Source organism: Oncorhynchus mykiss, unplaced genomic scaffold (assembly GCF_013265735.2).
Source record: "Oncorhynchus mykiss isolate Arlee unplaced genomic scaffold, USDA_OmykA_1.1 un_scaffold_229, whole genome shotgun sequence".
Classification (NCBI taxonomy): domain Eukaryota; kingdom Metazoa; phylum Chordata; class Actinopteri; order Salmoniformes; family Salmonidae; genus Oncorhynchus; species Oncorhynchus mykiss.
The window spans coordinates 531,770-553,900 of NW_023493697.1; the positions used below are offsets into that span (position 1 = coordinate 531,770).

General features: G+C 43.7%; 2 protein-coding genes across 2 annotated transcripts; one reads left to right on the forward strand and one right to left on the reverse strand.

Moving 5' to 3' along the window:
• Positions 1 to 9,608: 9,608 nt before the first annotated feature.
• Positions 9,609 to 12,300, forward strand: LOC110516790 (lipopolysaccharide-induced tumor necrosis factor-alpha factor homolog). The gene is made up of 4 exons (XM_036973331.1): positions 9,609 to 9,735; positions 9,907 to 9,959; positions 10,211 to 10,343; positions 11,615 to 12,300. The coding sequence occupies exons 2-4, from the start codon at positions 9,935 to 9,937 to the stop codon at positions 11,721 to 11,723; spliced, it is 267 nt and encodes an 88-aa protein (XP_036829226.1). The 5' UTR covers positions 9,609 to 9,735; positions 9,907 to 9,934; the 3' UTR covers positions 11,724 to 12,300.
• Positions 12,301 to 12,405: 105 nt separating this feature from the next.
• LOC110516587 (mesothelin-like protein) lies at positions 12,406 to 21,495 on the reverse strand (the record flags this gene model as incomplete). Its single annotated transcript, XM_036973330.1, is given in 10 exon segments — positions 12,406 to 13,651; positions 13,787 to 14,051; positions 14,161 to 14,255; positions 15,653 to 15,786; positions 17,079 to 17,215; positions 17,306 to 17,467; positions 18,917 to 19,107; positions 19,357 to 19,492; positions 19,819 to 19,909; positions 21,305 to 21,495. Coding segments are annotated over 10 exon segments (1,491 nt in total), but the record flags the coding sequence as incomplete, so codon positions are not given.
• Positions 21,496 to 22,131: the final 636 nt, after the last annotated feature.

The following is a 22,131-nucleotide window of genomic DNA, read 5'->3' on the forward strand; positions in this document are numbered from 1 at the left end:
GTACCTTCTACTTCACTCCAACCTTCACTGTGTCAGTTATTTTCCTGCATATTGTATCTGAGTAGAACCTTGTCCTTATGGACAGTAGAGGGCCCCACATGTCTGCCAGCTATACACTATACATACATACAATCACCTTGTCCTTATGGACAGTAGAGGGCCCCACATGTCTGTGAAATCAGTTTGCCAGTGATACACTATACATACATACATACATACATACATACATACATACATACAATCATTGGCGCATAAAATATGCTGAGGAAGGATAATGTTTCATTAGATGATTGGGTACATGACTTCCTGAGAGGTGGCTGGATTCTCATGACCTGGCGTGTCTCTGTGTTGGGTGGGTGGGTGTGTGTTGGGTGGGTGGGTCTGAGCATTATCAGCGTAACCTGGTTCTGCACCCTGAGAACACGTGCTGCTCATTTCAGCTCAGAGAAGGTTTCACTTCTTCAGTCCGTTAGCTCTTCTCTTTCGTCTGTAACACTGAGACAAACAGCCCAACTGTTCCCTGTACCTGCTCCCCTTCTTCAGTCCTTTAGCTCTTCTCTCTCGTCTGTAACACTGAGACAAACAGCCCAACTGTTCCCTGTACCTGCTCCCCTTCTTCAGTCCGTTAGCTCTTCTCTCTCGTCTGTAACACTGAGACAAACATCCCAACTGTTCCCTATACCTGCTCCCCTTCTTCAGTCCTTTAGCTCTTCTCTCTCGTCTGTAACACTGAGACAAACAGCCCAACTGTTCCCTATACCTGCTCCCCTTCTTCAGTCCGTTAGCTCTTCTCTCTCGCCTGTAACACTGAGACAAACAGCCCAACTGTTCCCTGTACCTGCTCCCCTTCTTCAGTCCGTTAGCTCTTCTCTCTCGTCTGTAACACTGAGACAAACAGCCCAACTGTTCCCTGTACCTGCTCCCCTTCTTCAGTCCTTTAGCTCTTCTCTCTCGTCTGTAACACTGAGACAAACAGCCCAACTGTTCCCTGTACCTGCTCCCCTTCTTCAGTCCGTTAGCTCTTCTCTCTCGTCTGTAACACTGAGACAAACAGCCCAACTGTTCCCTGTACCTGCTCCCCTTCTTCAGTCCTTTAGCTCTTCTCTCTCGTCTGTAACACTGAGACAAACAGCCCAACTGTTCCCTGTACCTGCTCCCCTTCTTCAGTCCGTTAGCTCTTCTCTCTCGTCTGTAACACTGAGACAAACAGCCCAACTGTTCCCTGTACCTGCTCCCCTTCTTCAGTCCTTTAGCTCTTCTCTCTCGTCTGTAACACTGAGACAAACAGCCCAACTGTTCCCTGTACCTGCTCCCCTTCTTCAGTCCGTTAGCTCTTCTCTCTCGCCTGTAACACTGAGACAAACAGCCCAACTGTTCCCTGTACCTGCTCCCCTTCTTCAGTCCGTTAGCTCTTCTCTTTCGTCTGTAACACTGAGACAAACAGCCCAACTGTTCCCTGTACCTGCTCCCCTTCTTCAGTCCTTTAGCTCTTCTCTCTCGTCTGTAACACTGAGACAAACAGCCCAACTGTTCCCTGTACCTGCTCCCCTTCTTCAGTCCGTTAGCTCTTCTCTCTCGTCTGTAACACTGAGACAAACAGCCCAACTGTTCCCTATACCTGCTCCCCTTCTTCAGTCCGTTAGCTCTTCTCTCTCGTCATCTGTAACACTGAGACAAACAGCCCAACTGTTCCCTGTACCTGCTCCCCTTCTTCAGTCCGTTAGCTCTTCTCTCTCGTCTGTAACACTGAGACAAACAGCCCAACTGTTCCCTGTACCTGCTCCCCTTCTTCAGTCCGTTAGCTCTTCTCTCTCGCCTGTAACACTGAGACAAACATCCCAACTGTTCCCTGTACCTGCTCCCCTTCTTCAGTCCGTTAGCTCTTCTCTCTCGTCTGTAACACTGAGACAAACAGCCCAACTGTTCCCTGTACCTGCTCCCCTTCTTCAGTCCGTTAGCTCTTCTCTCTCGTCTGTAACACTGAGACAAACAGCCCAACTGTTCCCTATACCTGCTCCCCTTCTTCAGTCCGTTAGCTCTTCTCTCTCGTCTGTAACACTGAGACAAACATCCCAACTGTTCCCTATACCTGCTCCCCTTCTTCAGTCCGTTAGCTCTTCTCTCTCGCCTGTAACACTGAGACAAACATCCCAACTGTTCCCTATACCTGCTCCCCTTCTTCAGTCCGTTAGCTCTTCTCTCTCGTCTGTAACACTGAGACAAACAGCCCAACTGTTCCCTATACCTGCTCCCCTTCTTCAGTCCGTTAGCTCTTCTCTCTCGCCTGTAACACTGAGACAAACAGCCCAACTGTTCCCTATACCTGCTCCCCTTCAGTCCGTTAGCTCTTCTCTCTCGCCTGTAACACTGAGACAAACATCCCAACTGTTCCCTATACCTGCTCCCCTTCTTCAGTCCGTTAGCTCTTCTCTCTCGCCTGTAACACTGAGACAAACATCCTAATGGTTCGCTGGTTGCACCTCGACAGCCATAGGGTGCCATAAGGCTCTGGTCTAAAGTAGTGGACTATAGAGGGAATAGGGTGCCATAAGGCTCTGGTCTAAAGTAGTGGACTATAGAGGGAATAGGGTGCCATAAGGCTCTGGTCTAAAGTAGTGGACTATAGAGGGAATAGGGTGCCATAAGGCTCTGGTCTAAAGTAGTGGACTATAGAGGGAATAGGGTGCCATAAGGCTCTGGTCTAAAGTAGTGGACTATAGAGGGAATAGGGTGCCATGAGGCTCTGGTCTAAAATAGTGGACTATAGAGGGAATAGGGTGCCATGAAGCTCTGGTCTAAAGTAGTGGACTATAGAGGGAATAGGGTGCCATGAGGCTCTGGTCTAAAGTAGTGGGCTATTTTAGATCAAATCTAATGTTATTTGTCACATGCTTCTTAAACAACAGGTCTAGACTAACAGTGACATTTTTACAGGCCCGTCCCAACAATGCAGAGAGAAATAATAGAAGAATAATATAGAACACGATGAGTAACGATAACTTGGTTCTATACACAATAAGGAACGATAACTTGGCTCTATACACAATAAGGAACGATAACTTGGCTCTATACACAATAAGGAACGATAACTTGGCTCTATACACAATAAGGAACGATAACTTGGTTCTATACACAATAAGGAACGATAACTTGGTTCTATACACAATAAGGAACGATAACTTGGCTCTATACACAATAAGGAACGATAACTTGGCTCTATACACAATAAGGAACGATAACTTGGCTCTATACACAATAAGGAACGATAACTTGGCTCTATACACAATAAGGAACGATAACTTGGCTCTATACACAATAAGGAACGATAACTTGGTTCTATACACAATGAGTAACGATAACTTGGCTCTATACACAATAAGGAACGATAACTTGGCTCTATACACAATAAGGAACGATAACTTGGCTCTATACACAATAAGGAACGATAACTTGGTTCTATACACAATAAGGAACGATAACTTGGTTCTATACACAATAAGGAACGATAACTTGGCTCTATACACAATAAGGAACGATAACTTGGTTCTATACACAATAAGGAACGATAACTTGGTTCTATACACAATAAGGAACGATAACTTGGTTCTATACACAATAAGGAACGATAACTTGGCTCTATACACAATAAGGAACGATAGCTTGGCTCTATACACAATAAGGAACGATAACTTGGCTCTATACACAATAAGGAACGATAACTTGGCTCTATACACAATAAGGAACGATAACTTGGTTCTATACACAATAAGGAACGATAACTTGGTTCTATACACAATAAGGAACGATAACTTGGTTCTATACACAATAAGGAACGATAACTTGGTTCTATACACAATAAGGAACGATAATTTGGTTCTATACACAATAAGGAACGATAACTTGGCTCTATACACAATAAGGAATGATAACTTGGTTCTATACACAATAAGGAACGATAACTTGGCTCTATACACAATGAGTTTTGTTAACTTGGCTCTATACACACTTAGTAATGATAACTTGGCTCTATACACACTGAGTAACGATAACTTGGCTCTATACACAATGACTAACGATAACTTGGCTCTATACACAATGAGTAACGATAACTTGGCTCTGAGGAACGATAACTTGGCTCTATACACAATGAGGAACGATAACTTGGCTCTATACACACTTAGTAATGATAACTTGGCTCTATACACACTGAGTAACGATAACTTGGCTCTATACACAATGACTAACGATAACTTGGCTCTATACACAATGAGTAACGATAACTTGGCTCTATACACAATGAGGAACGATAACTTGGCTCTATACACAATGAGGAATGATAACTTGGCTCTATACACAATGAGTAACGATAACTTGGCTCTATACACAATGAGTAACGATAACTTGGCTCTATACACACTGAGTAACCATAACTTGGCTCTATACACAATGAGTAATGAGAACTTGGCTCTATACACAATGAGTAATGACAACTTGGCTCTATACACAATGAGTAATGACAACTTGGCTCTATACACAATGAGTAATGACAACTTGGCTCTATACACAATGAGTAATGACAACTTGGCTCTATACACAATGAGTAATGACAACTTGGCTCTATACACAATGAGTAACGACAACTTGGCTCTATACACAATGAGTAACGATAACTTGGCTCTATACACACTGAGTAACGATAACTTGGCTCTATACACACTGAGTAACCATAACTTGGCTCTATACACACTGAGTAGTGATAACTTGGCTCTATACACACAGAGTAATGATAACTTGGCTCTTTACACAATGAGGAACGATAACTTGGCTCTATACACACTGAGTAATGATAACTTGGCTCTATACACCATGAGGAACGATAACTTGGCTCTATACACCATGAGGAACGATAACTTGGCTCTATACACACTGAGTAATGATAACTTGGCTCTATACACCATGAGGAACGATAACTTGGCTCTATACACCATGAGGAACGATAACTTGGCTCTATACACAATGAGGAACGATAACTTGGTTCTATACACAATAAGGAACGATAACTTGGTTCTATACACAATAAGGAACGATAACTTGGTTCTATACACAATAAGGAACGATAACTTGGTTCTATACACAATAAGGAACGATAACTTGGTTCTATACACAATAAGGAACGATAATTTGGTTCTATACACAATAAGGAACGATAACTTGGCTCTATACACAATAAGGAACGATAACTTGGTTCTATACACAATAAGGAACGATAACTTGGCTCTATACACAATGAGTAATGTTAACTTGGCTCTATACACACTTAGTAATGATAACTTGGCTCTATACACACTGAGTAACGATAACTTGGCTCTATACACAATGACTAACGATAACTTGGCTCTATACACAATGAGTAACGATAACTTGGCTCTGAGGAACGATAACTTGGCTCTATACACAATGAGGAACGATAACTTGGCTCTATACACACTTAGTAATGATAACTTGGCTCTATACACACTGAGTAACGATAACTTGGCTCTATACACAATGACTAACGATAACTTGGCTCTATACACAATGAGTAACGATAACTTGGCTCTATACACAATGAGGAACGATAACTTGGCTCTATACACAATGAGGAACGATAACTTGGCTCTATACACAATGAGTAACGATAACTTGGCTCTATACACAATGAGTAACGATAACTTGGCTCTATACACACTGAGTAACCATAACTTGGCTCTATACACAATGAGTAATGAGAACTTGGCTCTATACACAATGAGTAATGAGAACTTGGCTCTATACACAATGAGTAATGACAACTTGGCTCTATACACAATGAGTAATGACAACTTGGCTCTATACACAATGAGTAATGACAACTTGGCTCTATACACAATGAGTAACGACAACTTGGCTCTATACACAATGAGTAACGATAACTTGGCTCTATACACACTGAGTAACGATAACTTGGCTCTATACACACTGAGTAACCATAACTTGGCTCTATACACACTGAGTAGTGATAACTTGGCTCTATACACACAGAGTAATGATAACTTGGCTCTTTACACAATGAGGAACGATAACTTGGCTCTATACACACTGAGTAATGATAACTTGGCTCTATACACCATGAGGAACGATAACTTGGCTCTATACACCATGAGGAACGATAACTTGGCTCTATACACACTGAGTAATGATAACTTGGCTCTATACACCATGAGGAACGATAACTTGGCTCTATACACCATGAGGAACGATAACTTGGCTCTATACACAATGAGGAACGATAACTTGGCTCTATACACACTGAGTAACGATAACTTGGCTCTATACACACTGGGTAATGATAACTTGGCTCTATACACACTGAGTAACGATAACTTGGCTCTATACACACTGAGTAACGATAACTTGGATAGCAGTAAATGCTGTTTGGTAGGAGACAGGGTACAGTAGATAGCAGGGTAGGCTGTTTGGTAGGAGACAGGACAGTAGATAACAGTATAGGCTGTTTGGTAGGAGACAGGACAGTAGATAGCAGGGTAGGCTGTTTGATAGGAGACAGGACAGTAGATAGCAGGGTAGGCTGTTTGGTAGGAGACAGGACAGTAGATAACAGTATAGGCTGTTTGGTAGGAGACAGGACAGTAGATAGCAGGATAGGCTGTTTGGTAGGAGACAGCACAGTAGATAACAGGATAGGCTGTTTGGTAGGAGACAGGGTACAGTAGATAGCAGGGTAGGCTGTTTGGTAGGAGACAGGACAGTAGATAACAGGACAGGCTGTGTGGTAGGAGACAGGACAGTAGATAGCAGGATAGGCTGTTTGGTAGGAGACGGGCAGGGGACAGTAGATAGCAGGATAGGCTGTTTGGTAGGAGACAGGACAGTAGATAACAGGATAGGCTGTTTGGTAGGAGACAGTACAGTAGATAGCAGGACAGTAGATAACAGGATAGGCTGTTTGGTGGGAGACAGGACAGTAGATAACAGGATAGGCTGTTTGGTAGGAGACAGGACAGTAGATAGCAGGGTAGGCTGTTTGGTAGGAGACAGGACAGTAGATAACAGGATATGCTGTTTGGTAGGAGACAGGACAGTAGATAACAGGATAGGCTGTTTGGTAGGAGACAGGACAGTAGATAACAGTATAGGCTGTTTGGTGGGAGACAGGACAGTAGATAACAGGGTAGACTGTTTGGTTCTATACACAATAAGGAACGATAACTTGGTTCTATACACAATAAGGAACGATAACTTGGTTCTATACACAATAAGGAACGATAATTTGGTTCTATACACAATAAGGAACGATAACTTGGCTCTATACACAATAAGGAACGATAACTTGGTTCTATACACAATAAGGAACGATAACTTGGCTCTATACACAATGAGTAATGTTAACTTGGCTCTATACACACTTAGTAATGATAACTTGGCTCTATACACACTGAGTAATGATAACTTGGCTCTATACACAATGACTAACGATAACTTGGCTCTATACACAATGAGTAACGATAACTTGGCTCTGAGGAACGATAACTTGGCTCTATACACAATGAGGAACGATAACTTGGCTCTATACACACTTAGTAATGATAACTTGGCTCTATACACACTGAGTAACGATAACTTGGCTCTATACACAATGACTAACGATAACTTGGCTCTATACACAATGAGTAACGATAACTTGGCTCTATACACAATGAGGAACGATAACTTGGCTCTATACACAATGAGGAACGATAACTTGGCTCTATACACAATGAGTAACGATAACTTGGCTCTATACACAATGAGTAACGATAACTTGGCTCTATACACACTGAGTAACCATAACTTGGCTCTATACACAATGAGTAATGAGAACTTGGCTCTATACACAATGAGTAATGACAACTTGGCTCTATACACAATGAGTAATGACAACTTGGCTCTATACACAATGAGTAATGACAACTTGGCTCTATACACAATGAGTAATGACAACTTGGCTCTATACACAATGAGTAATGACAACTTGGCTCTATACACAATGAGTAACGACAACTTGGCTCTATACACAATGAGTAACGATAACTTGGCTCTATACACACTGAGTAACGATAACTTGGCTCTATACACACTGAGTAACCATAACTTGGCTCTATACACACTGAGTAGTGATAACTTGGCTCTATACACACAGAGTAATGATAACTTGGCTCTTTACACAATGAGGAACGATAACTTGGCTCTATACACACTGAGTAATGATAACTTGGCTCTATACACCATGAGGAACGATAACTTGGCTCTATACACCATGAGGAACGATAACTTGGCTCTATACACACTGAGTAATGATAACTTGGCTCTATACACCATGAGGAACGATAACTTGGCTCTATACACCATGAGGAACGATAACTTGGCTCTATACACAATGAGGAACGATAACTTGGCTCTATACACACTGAGTAACGATAACTTGGCTCTATACACACTGGGTAATGATAACTTGGCTCTATACACACTGAGTAACGATAACTTGGCTCTATACACACTGAGTAACGATAACTTGGATAGCAGTAAATGCTGTTTGGTAGGAGACAGGGTACAGTAAATAGCAGGGTAGGCTGTTTGGTAGGAGACAGGACAGTAGATAACAGTATAGGCTGTTTGGTAGGAGACAGGACAGTAGATAGCAGGGTAGGCTGTTTGATAGGAGACAGGACAGTAGATAGCAGGGTAGGCTGTTTGGTAGGAGACAGGACAGTAGATAACAGTATAGGCTGTTTGGTAGGAGACAGGACAGTAGATAGCAGGATAGGCTGTTTGGTAGGAGACAGCACAGTAGATAACAGGATAGGCTGTTTGGTAGGAGACAGGGTACAGTAGATAGCAGGGTAGGCTGTTTGGTAGGAGACAGGACAGTAGATAACAGGACAGGCTGTGTGGTAGGAGACAGGACAGTAGATAGCAGGATAGGCTGTTTGGTAGGAGACGGGCAGGGGACAGTAGATAGCAGGATAGGCTGTTTGGTAGGAGACAGGACAGTAGATAACAGGATAGGCTGTTTGGTAGGAGACAGTACAGTAGATAGCAGGACAGTAGATAACAGGATAGGCTGTTTGGTGGGAGACAGGACAGTAGATAACAGGATAGGCTGTTTGGTAGGAGACAGGACAGTAGATAGCAGGGTAGGCTGTTTGGTAGGAGACAGGACAGTAGATAACAGGATATGCTGTTTGGTAGGAGACAGGACAGTAGATAACAGGATAGGCTGTTTGGTAGGAGACAGGACAGTAGATAACAGGGTAGGCTGTTTGGTAGGAGACAGGACAGTAGATAACAGTATAGGCTGTTTGGTGGGAGACAGGACAGTAGATAACAGGGTAGACTGTTTGGTAGGAGACAGGACAGTAGATAACAGGGTAGGCTGTTTGGTAGGAGACAGGACAGTAGATAACAGTATAGGCTGTTTGGTAGGAGACAGGACAGTAGATAACAGGACAGGCTGTGTGGTAGGAGACAGGGTACAGTAGATAGCAGGATAGGCTGTTTGGTAGGAGACAGGACAGTAGATAACAGGACAGGCTGTTTGGTAGGATGGGCGGATCCGGCTACTGACTCCGTTCACCCTCCTGTGTTACTGAGTAGTAGAACAGTAACAGACTCCTTTTGGACCAGCAGAGCAGTAAGACTCTCCCTTACAGCAGATCTGTAAGTACTTTATAAGAGATGTGTGTCTGTTATTGGAAAAGTAATGATGAAAAATGTAAGCTTATCAAAAAATAAGACTATTATTTGTAGTTTGAATGTTTTCTCTATGGTTAACACTCTTTGTTGAGTTCCATTGGTGTATTGTACGTCTTTCTGTGTGTTCTCTGTTAGTCCTCAACTCTCTTTCCTCTCAGGGAGGATGGCCAACGTCCAGGTGCCTGTTGGTATGTCCTACTGTACTTTGGGTTGAGTGAAACTCTTGTTAACTATAAAGGAAGTTAAACAGTCGTGTGTTTTCAGTGGACAGATAGTTGGAAGAAAGTAAATAATGAATGGATGAATGAATGAATTTAATGGATGAATTGATAAATGAATGAAGCCATGCTTTGAGGTACTGTAGGAATGAATTAATTAACACGTTAATGCATTAGAGAATGAACTAATACTCTCCCCCCCCCCCCTCCCCCTCCTCCAGTGGCCATCGGTGCGTTTGGGGACAGTCCTGTCCAGATGACCTGTCCTACCTGTCACCAGACCGTGGTCACTAAGGTTGACTTCTCCTCTGGTGTCCTCACCTACCTCTTCTGTGGAGGACTCTTCTTCTGTGGGTACGTACGAGAGAGAGAGAGAGAGAGAGTGTGTGTGTTGAAAGCCAATCCTACTGTTAGTCAGTGGGTCCAGGTCAGTATTTTAATCCACTTAATATTAGTAATTTTATTATTTATTTTAATTAGTTATTTTCACAAAATAAACAAACAAATGTCAAACTTGATGAAAATGTATGTATTTGTTTTTGTTTATCATACTACCGTCAATAAAAAAACAAACAATGAATCAATCAGTTTCAAAGCTCACTACATTAAATGACACATAATTTAATAAAAGCCCTTTTCATAAAGACTGTTACAAACTGGACTATATTTCGTAACTTACTTTGACGAGGTTGTGATTGGGTGTAAATTAGGCTTCGGTCGTCTAATTGGTCGTCTAATTGGTCGTCTAATTGGTCGTCTAATTTCAGTGTACTTGTCTTTTTTAACTGCCATTTCCTGAAAGTCAGACTCTTTCCCCACAAACCAAGCTAATTTCTCTCAGCTTCAGAGTCCTCTTCCTTCACCACATGTTGTGAGGTTATGCTTCGATGTTTTCTCCAGACTTGGCCCAGAGGGAATTGTTGAAATGTTGGTCAATTGTTTATTCTAGATAACATTTTCTTTTTGGGGAAAATGCACCAAAAAATGAATTTTTACCTACGACTTTGGTATTTTACAGATAGAAAGATTAAGTATTTATCCACAATTCCAGTGTTTAATTGCCATATTGTCATGACTTCGCCACCAGGGCCTATTTATTGCCTTTAACTCCCTTATCTCACCTCATTTGCACTCACTGTATATAGACTTTCTTTCTTTTCTTCTACTGTATTATTGACTGTATGTTTGTTTATTCCATGTGTAACTGTGTGTTGTTGTATGTGTCGAACTGCTTTGCTTTATCTTGGCCAGGTCGCAATTGTAAATGAGAACTTGTTCTCAACTAGCCTACCTGGTTAAATAAAGGTGTTCTCAACTAGCCTACCTGGTTAAATAAAGGTGTTCTCAACTAGCCTACCTGGTTAAATAAAGGTGAAATAAAATAAATGTAAAAAATCTGTGTTTTAACAAAATGAAACCAAAATGTTTAAGCTGACTTCATTCAGGTTGAAATGCATTTGTGCAAATATGCATATACTATATTTAATGAGATATTTGAATGTTTGAATTTTTATACAAAATGTATTTAATTGGTAAATGATTGTGATTAAGAGAAATAAAATCCCTTTTAGGCCTTAAGATGCATCTCCATACAATGTTTGACCGTTGTTGTTCCTCCTCCTCAGGTTTGTTCTGGGTTGCTGTCTCATCCCGTTCTGTTTCGACAGGCTCAAAGACGCCAAGCACACGTGTCCCTCCTGCAAGACCATCCTGGGGGTTTATAAGCGCTTATAAGCCCATAATAACCAGCAGGAGACTCCCGTGTCTTTTGGGAAGCTAGCTACAACATTGTGTCTTGTCTTCTGAGACAAGTTGCTCTTCCAACACAGTCTGTTGTTTCTCTCAGCTTCCACCCAGTAGAACTGCACAGCAGGCTACCACGTGTTTGAAAGACCAATTAGTTTAACTCAATAGAACAATTTAACTGTCACAGAATGTTGTCATTGACAGTGTTCCGTCCCATCCTGCCCTGTCCCTTGCTATGCAGTTAACGGTTGCCTTGGCAACGGCAAAAATGTACGACTTAAATTAGATTTAACTCAATAGAACAATTTAATTGTCATTGACAGTGTTCCATCCCGCCCTGTCCCTTGCTATGCAGTTCACCGCTGCCTTGGCAACGGTAAAATATGTGTGCCATAGAAATAGACAACATAGAATGTGAGTATTCATGGTTGTTGTATGATCTGTAAGTTATATTACTATAATTGTCTCAATGCAGCACTGTGAGTCTTTCTGATTGAGTACTGTACTGGTTTGTTAGGAATAAACTGAAGCCCTGAAAAATACAATCATTTCACAACCGCTAAAATGTTTTGTTAATTTGTAGAAAAACGTATTTTTTTTTAATTATCAGCTGTTAGTTCATAGGCTGTTTATTTCTTTATAAATACATTGAAAAAATTGGGGGGGGGGATTGTGTAATAATATAAATTTTTATTAATTAAATCATACATTCAACATCTGCTATTTAGTATCATCAAATGACAGCATTGAGAAGACAGTCAACAGTTTGAGCTGACATGAACAAAAACACAGTGACATTCTAACGACAGAATCATTCTGCACTAGAGGAATTGGTTGTCATGACATTGAACAGGGTTTTGGCTCGGTGGATAAGTGTTGGAGATACTAACCCTGAGAAAACAAATGGCTGTCCCAGAAAGACGACATCACCAACACAAGACTTCTTTGTCATCTAATGAAATACTTTCATATTTTCACCCGAAGGCAAAGACAAAATGGCTCTATTCAATCCACATTGTGGAAGTTCAGCATCATTTCAATTGAAAGGCAATGTTCCCGTAGCATAGACTGCATTCATGGTAAATGCTGCAGATCTTGGCTCAATAGGAAATGACCTTTCAGCTACACAGACTGAATAGAGCCCTACAAATGATTCTTTAAACAACGTTCCAGCCACCAAGACAGAACAGACTTCATTCCAACCACCAAGACAGAACAGACTTCATTCCAACCACCAAGACAGAACAGACTTCATTCCAACCACCAAGACAGAACAGACTTCATTCCAACCACCAAGACAGAACAGACTTCATTCCAACCACCAAGACAGAACAGACTTCATTCCAACCACCAAGACAGAACAGACTTCATTCCAACCACCAAGACAGAACAGACTTCATTCCAACCACCAAGACAGAACAGACTTCATTCCAACCACCAAGACAGAACAGACTTCATTCCAACCACCAAGACAGAACAGACTTCATTCCAACCACCAAGACAGAACAGACTTCATTCCAACCACCAAGACAGAACAACATACAAAGTGAACACACTTAAATCAAAATGCAGAACTTGTCAGAGCAGAAACACTGACGTGACTAAAGTGCTAGATTGTTTGATAGTCTTTTGATAGTATATATCCTTGTATTCAGTGATATTTACAATATCTAAGGCGCTACCTGACTCTAAATTTATACATTTTTGTTTCCTGTTTGAGAACTTTACATTGTGTTTTTCCCTGTCTGAGCCGAATGCGACTCGATGCTATGGAGTCGGTTAACTCTCTCACTCTGAAATATAAAATCTCTGAAATCAGTGTTTAAATCAGTGTAGAATGTACAGGACAGCGACGGCCAGAGTGGCGAGGAGAAGGTGGAGGCCGAACGTTGGTCTGTTGATCGCTCCGCCGCTCGCTACACAGAAACAAAACATACATTATAACTTTGTTCACTGAACCTCAAATCATAAATCTCTCTCTCGGAGCTCACAGAGAAATGAAAGAGAACCGACTGATCTTTCATAGATAAAAAGGAACGGTTATGTTGTACCTGTAGTAGTAGCAGCAGCTCCTCCAGCCACGGTGTTGACTGGCCCAGCTCCTCCAGTTACCCCTGCACTGGTAGGAAGAAAGATGGTTCCCACGCCAACCGTGCTGGGGTCAGCCTTGCCTCCCTTCAGACCCAGCCCCAGATAGTCCAGGTCGGCCTGGAAACGGGTGCTGATCCAGGTCCGGACCATGCTCTGGTTCTCATAGCTCTTCAGCTCTGGCAGGTTAGAACCCAGCAGACCTTTGACCTGGCTCACACCCAGAGTCTGAAGGTGGAGGGGTTAGGGGGATAACGACAGACAGACAGACGGGTATGTATGTAGGTAGGTAGGTAGGTAGGTAGGTAGGTAGGTAGAAACGCACACACATACACACCTGTATAACAGTAGGGTCCAGGCTGATGAAAGTGTCCATGTCCATACTGATGTTAGAGGTGGACAGACGCTGGACGTAGGCTGAGTCAGCACCACCTAGTGAACAGACAGAGAGTAGGCTGAGTCAGCACCACCTAGTGGACAGACAGAGAGTAGGCTGAGTCAGCACCACCTAGTGGACAGACAGAGAGTAGACTGAGTCAGCACCACCTAGTGGACAGACAGAGAGTAGACTGAGTCAGCACCACCTAGTGGACAGACAGAGTAGGCTGAGTCAGCACCACCTAGTGGTCAGACAGAGTAGGCTGAGTCAGCACCACCTAGTGGACAGACAGAGTAGGCTGAGTCAGCACCACCTAGTGGACAGACAGAGAGTAGGCTGAGTCAGCACCACTTTAGTGGTCAGACAGAGTAGACTGAGTAAGCACCACCTAGTGGTCAGACAGAGAGTAGAATGAGTAAGCACCACCTAGTGGTCAGACAGAGTAGACTGAGTCAGCACCACCTAGTGGTCAGACAGAGTAGACTGAGTAAGCACCACCTAGTGGTCAGACAGAGTAGGCTGAGTCAGCACCACCTAGTGGACAGACAGAGTAGACTGAATCAGCACCACCTAGTGGACAGACAGAGTAGGCTGAGTCAGCACCACCTAGTGGACAGACAGAGTAGACTGAATCAGCACCACCTAGTGGACAGACAGAGTAGACTGAATCAGCACCCCCTAGTGGACAGACAGAGTAGACTGAATCAGCACCACCTAGTGGACAGACAGAGTAGACTGAATCAGCACCCCCTAGTGGACAGACAGAGTAGACTGAGTCAGCACCACCTAGTGGTCAGACAGAGTAGACTCGTATCTAAACTTCCGACTTCAACTGTATGTATGTTATGTATGTATGTATGGTGTGTTAGCTGGTAGGAGGTATCTATGTATGGCTGTGTTAGCTGGTAGGAGGTACCTATGTATGGCTGTGTTAGCTGGTAGGAGGTACCTATGTATGGCTGTGTTAGCTGGTAGGAGGTATCTATGTATGGCTGTGTTAGCTGGTAGGAGGTACCTATGTATGGCTGTGTTAGCTGGTAGGAGGTACCTATGTATGGCTGTGTTAGCTGGTAGGAGGGAGAGGTACCTATGTATGGCTGTGTTAGCTGGTAGGAGGTATCTATGTATGGCTGTGTTAGCTGGTAGGAGGTACCTATGTATGGCTGTGTTAGCTGGTAGGAGGTACCTATGTATGGCTGTGTTAGCTGGTAGGAGGTACCTATGTATGGCTGTGTTAGCTGGTAGGAGGTACCTATGTATGGCTGTGTTAGCTGGTAGGAGGTACCTATGTATGGCTGTGTTAGCTGGTAGGAGGTACCTATGTATGGCTGTGTTAGCTGGTAGGAGGTACCTATGTATGGCTGTGTTAGCTGGTAGGAGGTACCTATGTATGGCTGTGTTAGCTGGTAGGAGGTACCTATGTATGGCTGTGTTAGCTGGTAGGAGGTACCTATGTATGGCTGTGTTAGCTGGTAGGAGGTAGCAGAGACAGTACTGCGGCTCTGGAAGGCTCCTTCAGCGATGATGAACAGCGTTCTCTTCTTCATTATGTTGCAGTTGGTCACCGTCAGGGCATTGGCCTTACTGCAACACGGTGAAACAGATATCAACCGTCTTACCGTCTGGCATCACACGTCTTACTGTCTGACATCACACGTCAACACAACCGTCTTATTGTCTGACATCACACATCAACACAACCGTCTGACATCACATGTCAACACAACCGTCTGACATCACACACCAACACAACCGTCTTATTGTCTGACATCACACGTCAACACAACCGTCTTATTGTCTGACATCACACATCAACACAACAAGCCTCTGTGGTGTTTCCATGGTAACGGGGGGAGGGGAGGAGCCTCTGTGGTGTTCCCACGGTAACGCGGGGGAGGGGAGGAGCCTCTGTGGCGTTTCCACGGTAACGGGGGGGAGGGGAGGAGCCTCTGTCTCTTCGGTTTGGCTCTCCTCTGTAGTCATGGCCTTCAGGATGGTGGCAAGCTAGTGTTAGCATAGCGGCTAAGTGTTACATGTTTTCCTATGAAAAATGTTGGCCCTGTTACCCACATCTTAGTAATAAAGGTAACAGTTATTACTATTACATTACTGTGTTATAGGCTACAGGAGGCTGGTGTCTAGTGAACACAGGTTGGCTCCTCCTCTCGGTCTTACCTCAGGCTACTCTGTGTAATGGTCTACAGGAGGCTGGTGTCTAGTGAACACAGGTTGGGTCCTCCTCAGGAGGCTGGTGTCTAGTGAACACAGGTTGGCTCCTCCTCTCGGTCTTACCTCAGGCTACTCTGTGTAATGGTCTACAGGAGGCTGGTGTCTAGTGAACACAGGTTGGGTCCTCCTCAGGAGGCTGGTGTCTAGTGAACACAGGTTGGGTACTCCTCAGGAGGCTGGTGTCTAGTGAACACAGGTTGGGTCCTCCTCTCGGTCTTACCTCAGGCTACTCTGTGTAATGATCTACAGGAGGCTGGTGTCTAGTGAACACAGGAGGGTCTTCCTCTCGGTCTTACCTCAGGCTACTCTGTGTAATGATCTACAGGAGGCTGGTGTCTAGTGAACACAGGTTGGGTCCTCCTCAGGAGGCTGGTGTCTAGTGAACACAGGTTGGCTCCTCCTCAGGAGGTTGGTGTCTAGTGAACACAGGTTGGCTCCTCCTCTCGGTCTTACCTCAGGCTACTCTGTGTAATGGTCTTCAGGAGGCTGATGTCTAGTGAACACAGGTTGGGTCCTCCTCTCGGTCTTACCTCAGGCTACTCTGTGTAATGGTCTACAGGAGGCTGATGTCTAGTGAACACAGGTTGGGTCCTCCTCAGGAGGCTGGTGTCTAGTGAACACAGGTTGGCTCCTCCTCTCGGTCTTACCTCAGGCTACTCTGTGTAATGGTCTTCAGGAGGCTGATGTCTAGTGAACACAGGTTGGGTCCTCCGATGGAGTTGAGCTCTGCACTGCCCAGAGTATTTCCTGAGTTCCTCAGGTACTTACTGATGATGGCCTGCACCTATAGGGGGGACATGAATAGATTGGTAAATGGCCGACTGATTGATTGGTTAATCACTTGACAGACAGACAGACAAATATATCTGGCTACCATGGCAGCATCCCAGTTTCCATTGGAGGAGTCCATCAGAGCTGACAGTGTGTCGATCTTGGTGATGTTCCACATGGTGATGTCAGCGTTAGTGGCAACGCGCGAAGCCGGCCCAAGAACCTGCACCTTCGCTTCTGGGATGGTGGAGTTTGCGGAGTAGGCCTGACGGGGCGGGACACAGGAAACAGGAAACAGGAAGTACAGTCACATAATCTAACAGGAAGATAAAGCTTCATATCACCCATGTCATACTATCTGTACATCCTCTCTGTTAATCAGACATGATGATAATGTAGTTACATCAGCTCAGATGAAATGATAATGTATTTATGTATATCAGGTCAGATGTAATGATAATGTATTTATATCAGGTCATATGTAATGATAATGTATTTACACCAGGTCAGATGTAATAATAATGTATTTATATCAGGTCAGATATAATGATAATGTATTTATTTATATCAGGTCAGATGTAATGATAATATATTTACATCAGGTCACATGTAATGCTAATGTATATACATCAGGTCAGATATAACGATAATGTATTTACATCAGGTAAGATGTAATGATAATGTATCTACATCAGGTCAGATGTAATGATAATGTATTTACATCAGGTAAGATGTAATGATAATGTATCTACATCAGGTCAGATATAATGATAATGTATTTATTTATATCAGGTCAGATGTAATGATAATGTATTTACATCAGGTCAGATGTAATGATAATGTATTTACATCAGGTAAGATGCATTGATAATGTATTTATATCAGGTCAGATGTAGTATTGATAATGTATTTATATCAGGTAAGATGCATTGATAATGTATTTATATCAGGTCAGATGTAAAGATAATGTATTTACATCAGGTCAGATGTAATGATAATGTATTTACATCAGGTCAGATGTAAAGATAATGTATTTATATCAGGTAAGATGTGTGTGTACCGTACATGTGAATCAAGCGATACTCCATAACATAAGTCAATAAAAACCAGTCATCGCCTCAATCAGCTCTATGTTATACAGCTCTATGTTATACAGCTCTATGTTCAACATACCTATTTGTATAAGGTAAATTCACTTTGTGTTAACTCCCCTGCCTGTATTCTGTCTCTAAATGCTGTCACCAACAGCACCCTATCACCAGGTAACATTCTGACTGTGTTGTCTATCCCCAACAGCACCATATCACCAGGTAACATTCTGACTGTGTTGTCTATCACCAACAGCACCATATCACCAGGTAACATTCTGACTGTGTTGTCTATCACTAGCAGAACCATATCACCAGGTAATATTCTGATTGTGTGGTCTATCACCAACAGCACCATATCACCAAGTCACATTCTGACTGTGTTGTCTATCCCCAACAGCACCATATCACCAAGTCACATTCTGACTGTGTTGTCTATCACCAACAGCACCATATCACCAGGTAACATTCTGACTGTGTTGTCTATCACCAACAGCACCATATCACCAGGTAACATTCTGACTGCGTTGTCTATCACCAACAGCAACATATCACCAGGTAACATTCTGACTGCGTTAATGTACTTGGTGAATAAAGTTGACTCTTTGTCTGAAAGCGTACAGTACCTCTCTGAGTCTCGCCAGGACCACTTCAAGGTATTCCAGGTCGTCCACATTGGCGGTGATGGCGTCCAGGTTGTCAACGACTGTCTTGGCCGTCAGGCAGCAGTTGAACTTGGTCACGGTCTCGTAGTTGAAGGGGAACGTATTCTCACTGATCGTGACCTGAGTGATATTTCCCACTGTGCATTCACTCGCTAGGACAGGGAGGAGAGTACTGTTATTCACTCACTATGGACAGAGAGGAGAGTACTGTTATTCACTCACTATAGACAGACAGACAGACAGACAGACAGACAGACAGACAGACAGACAGACAGACAGACAGACAGACAGACAGACAGACAGACAGACAAGACAGACAGACAGTTATTCCCTTTTCAGCAGGAGGAGGGAGGAGAGAGACAGACAGACAGTAATGATATATTAGTGCAGGGTGGACACACCTATGGAGCGTTTGGACTGTGATTGGTCGATGATGGACTGTCTGATAGCCGTCTTCATCCTCCTCTTCTTCTGTCTGGACGTTCCATTCTTCCTCAACACCTTCAGGAATGACTGTAGGAACTGGCCTTTTACTTTCTGGAGAACAACACAACACAGCCTGTAAACACACACACACACGCACACAAACACACACACGCACGCACACACACACACACACACACACACACACACCTACACACACACCTACACACACACCTACACACACACCTACACACACCTACACACACCTACACACACCTACACACACACACACAACACACACACACACACACACACACACACAGACAGCATGCGCGCACACACACAGCATGCACGCACACACACACACACACACACACACAGACAGCATGCGCGCACACACACAGCATGCATGCACACAGCCAGATGTCGTGGTTTGTGACCTTAGAGAAGTTCTTGTAGAAGGAGGATGTCAGGTAGAGAGGTAGAACGCCCAGGTTGTCCAGGGTCTCTCTGGTCCAGGTAGCTGGGAGTCTGGAGAAACACACAGTAAAGACTCAACTATACTGTTGACAGGAAACTCACTCACACAGTACAGACTCAACTATACTGTTGACAGGAAACTCTCACAGTACAGACTCAACTATACCGTTGACAGGAAACTCTCACAGTACAGACTCAACTATACTGTTGACAGGAAACTCACACAGTACAAACTCAACTATACTGTTGACAGGAAACAAGTACATCAGTGTATCTGACATATACTGTTTACATTTTAGGGCCCAATCCTAACTTCAGCTACAGGTTCAGCCCAATCAGTCAATTTCTTCCCAGTTAGTCAGTTTCAGCCCAGTCGGTCAGTTTCAGCCCAATCAGTCAGTCAGTTTCAGCCCAGTCAGTTTCAGGCCAGTCAGTCAGTCAGTTTCAGCCCAGTCAGTTTCAGGCCAGTCAGTCAGTCAGTCAGTCAGTTTCAGCCCAGTCAGTCAGTTTCAGCCAGTCAGTTTCAGCCCAGTCAGTCAGTCAGTCAGCCAGTTTCAGCCCAGTCAGTCAGTCAGTCAGTTTCAGCCCAGTCAGTCAGTTTCAGCCAGTCAGTTTCAGCCCAGTCAGTCAGTCAGTCAGCCAGTTTCAGCCCAGTCAGTCAGTCAGTCAGTTTCAGCCCAGTCAGTCAGTCAGTTTCAGCCCAGTCAGTCAGTTTCAGCCCAGTCAGTCAGTCAGTTTCAGCCCAGTCAGTCAGTCAGTCAGTTTCTGCCCAGTCAGTCAATAAGTTTCTGCCCAGTCAGTCAGTCAGTCAGTTTCAGCCCAGTCAGTCAGTCAGTTTCAGCCCAGTCAGTCAGTCAGTCAGTCAGTCAGTTTCAGCCCAGTCAGTCAGTCAGTTTCAGCCCAGTCAGTTTCAGCCCAGTCAGTCAGTTAGTTTCAGCCCAGTCAGTCAGTCAGTCAGTTTCATCCCAGTCAGCCCAGTCAGTCAGCCAGTTTCAGCCCAGTCAGTCAGTCAGTCAGTTTCAGCCCAGTCAGTCAGTTAGTTTCAGCCCAGTCAGTCAGTCAGTCAGTCAGTTTCAGCCCAGTCAGTCAGTTTCAGCCCAGTCAGTCAGTCAGTCAGTTTCAGCCCAGTCAGTCAGTCAGTTTCAGCCCAGTCAGTCAGTCAGTCAGTTTCTGCCCAGTCAGTCAGTCAGTTTCTGCCCAGTCAGTCAGTCAGTCAGTTTCAGCCCAGTCAGTTTCAGCCCAGTCAGTCAGTCAGTTTCAGCCCAGTCAGTCAGTCAGTTTCAGCCCAGTCAGTTTCAGCCCAGTCAGTCAGTCAGTTTCAGCCCAGTCAGTCAGTCAGTTTCTACCCAGTCAGTCAGTCCGTTAGTTTCAGCCTAGTCAATCAGTCAGTTTCAGACCAGTCAGTCAGATGCGTTTGTTTAATTCCATGTTTCCATGTTGACTTACCCGTACTGTGTTCTCCCAGACGTCAGCAGCGTTTCTATGGCAGCCACCTGTTCGTCGGTGAGGTCATTACAGTTTTGTAGTTTCTGCAGGATGAGCTGGTCAGAGTTCTGGATGTAGGAACCGTCCAGAACACACACCATGTTACCTAGGACCTGCAGGTTGTCACTGCTCAGAACCGTGCCGCTGATACCCTGCAGGGACAGATGGACACAACACAGCACTGACATCACGACTTCCAATCAGATCGCATCAAATGCAAGCTCATATCATGAGCATTTCTATATTGCCATTCTATATTGTCATTCTATTTTGCCATTCTATATTGTCATTCTATTTTGCCATTCTATATTGCCATTCTATATTGCCATTACATATTGTCATTCTATATTGTCATTCTGTATTGCCGTTCTATATTGTCGTTCTAAACTCAGCAAAAAATTGTATGTATCTTTTTCAGGACCCTGTCTTTCAAAGATCATTCGTAAAAATCCAAATAACTTCACAGATCTTCATTGTAAAGAGTTTTAACACTGTTTCCCATGCTTGTTCAATGACCCATAAACAATTAATGAACATGCACCTGTGGAACGGTTGTTAAGACACCAACAGCTTGCAGACGGTAGGCAATTAAGGTCACAGTTATGAAAACTTAGGACACTAAAGAGGCCTTTCTACTGAATCTGGAAACACCAAAAGAAAGATGTCCAGGGTCCCTGCTCATCTGTGTGAACGTGTCTTAGGCATGCTGCAAGGAGGCATGAGGACTGCAGATGTGACCAGGGCAATAAATTGCAATGTCCGTACTGTGAGACGCCTAAGACAGCGCT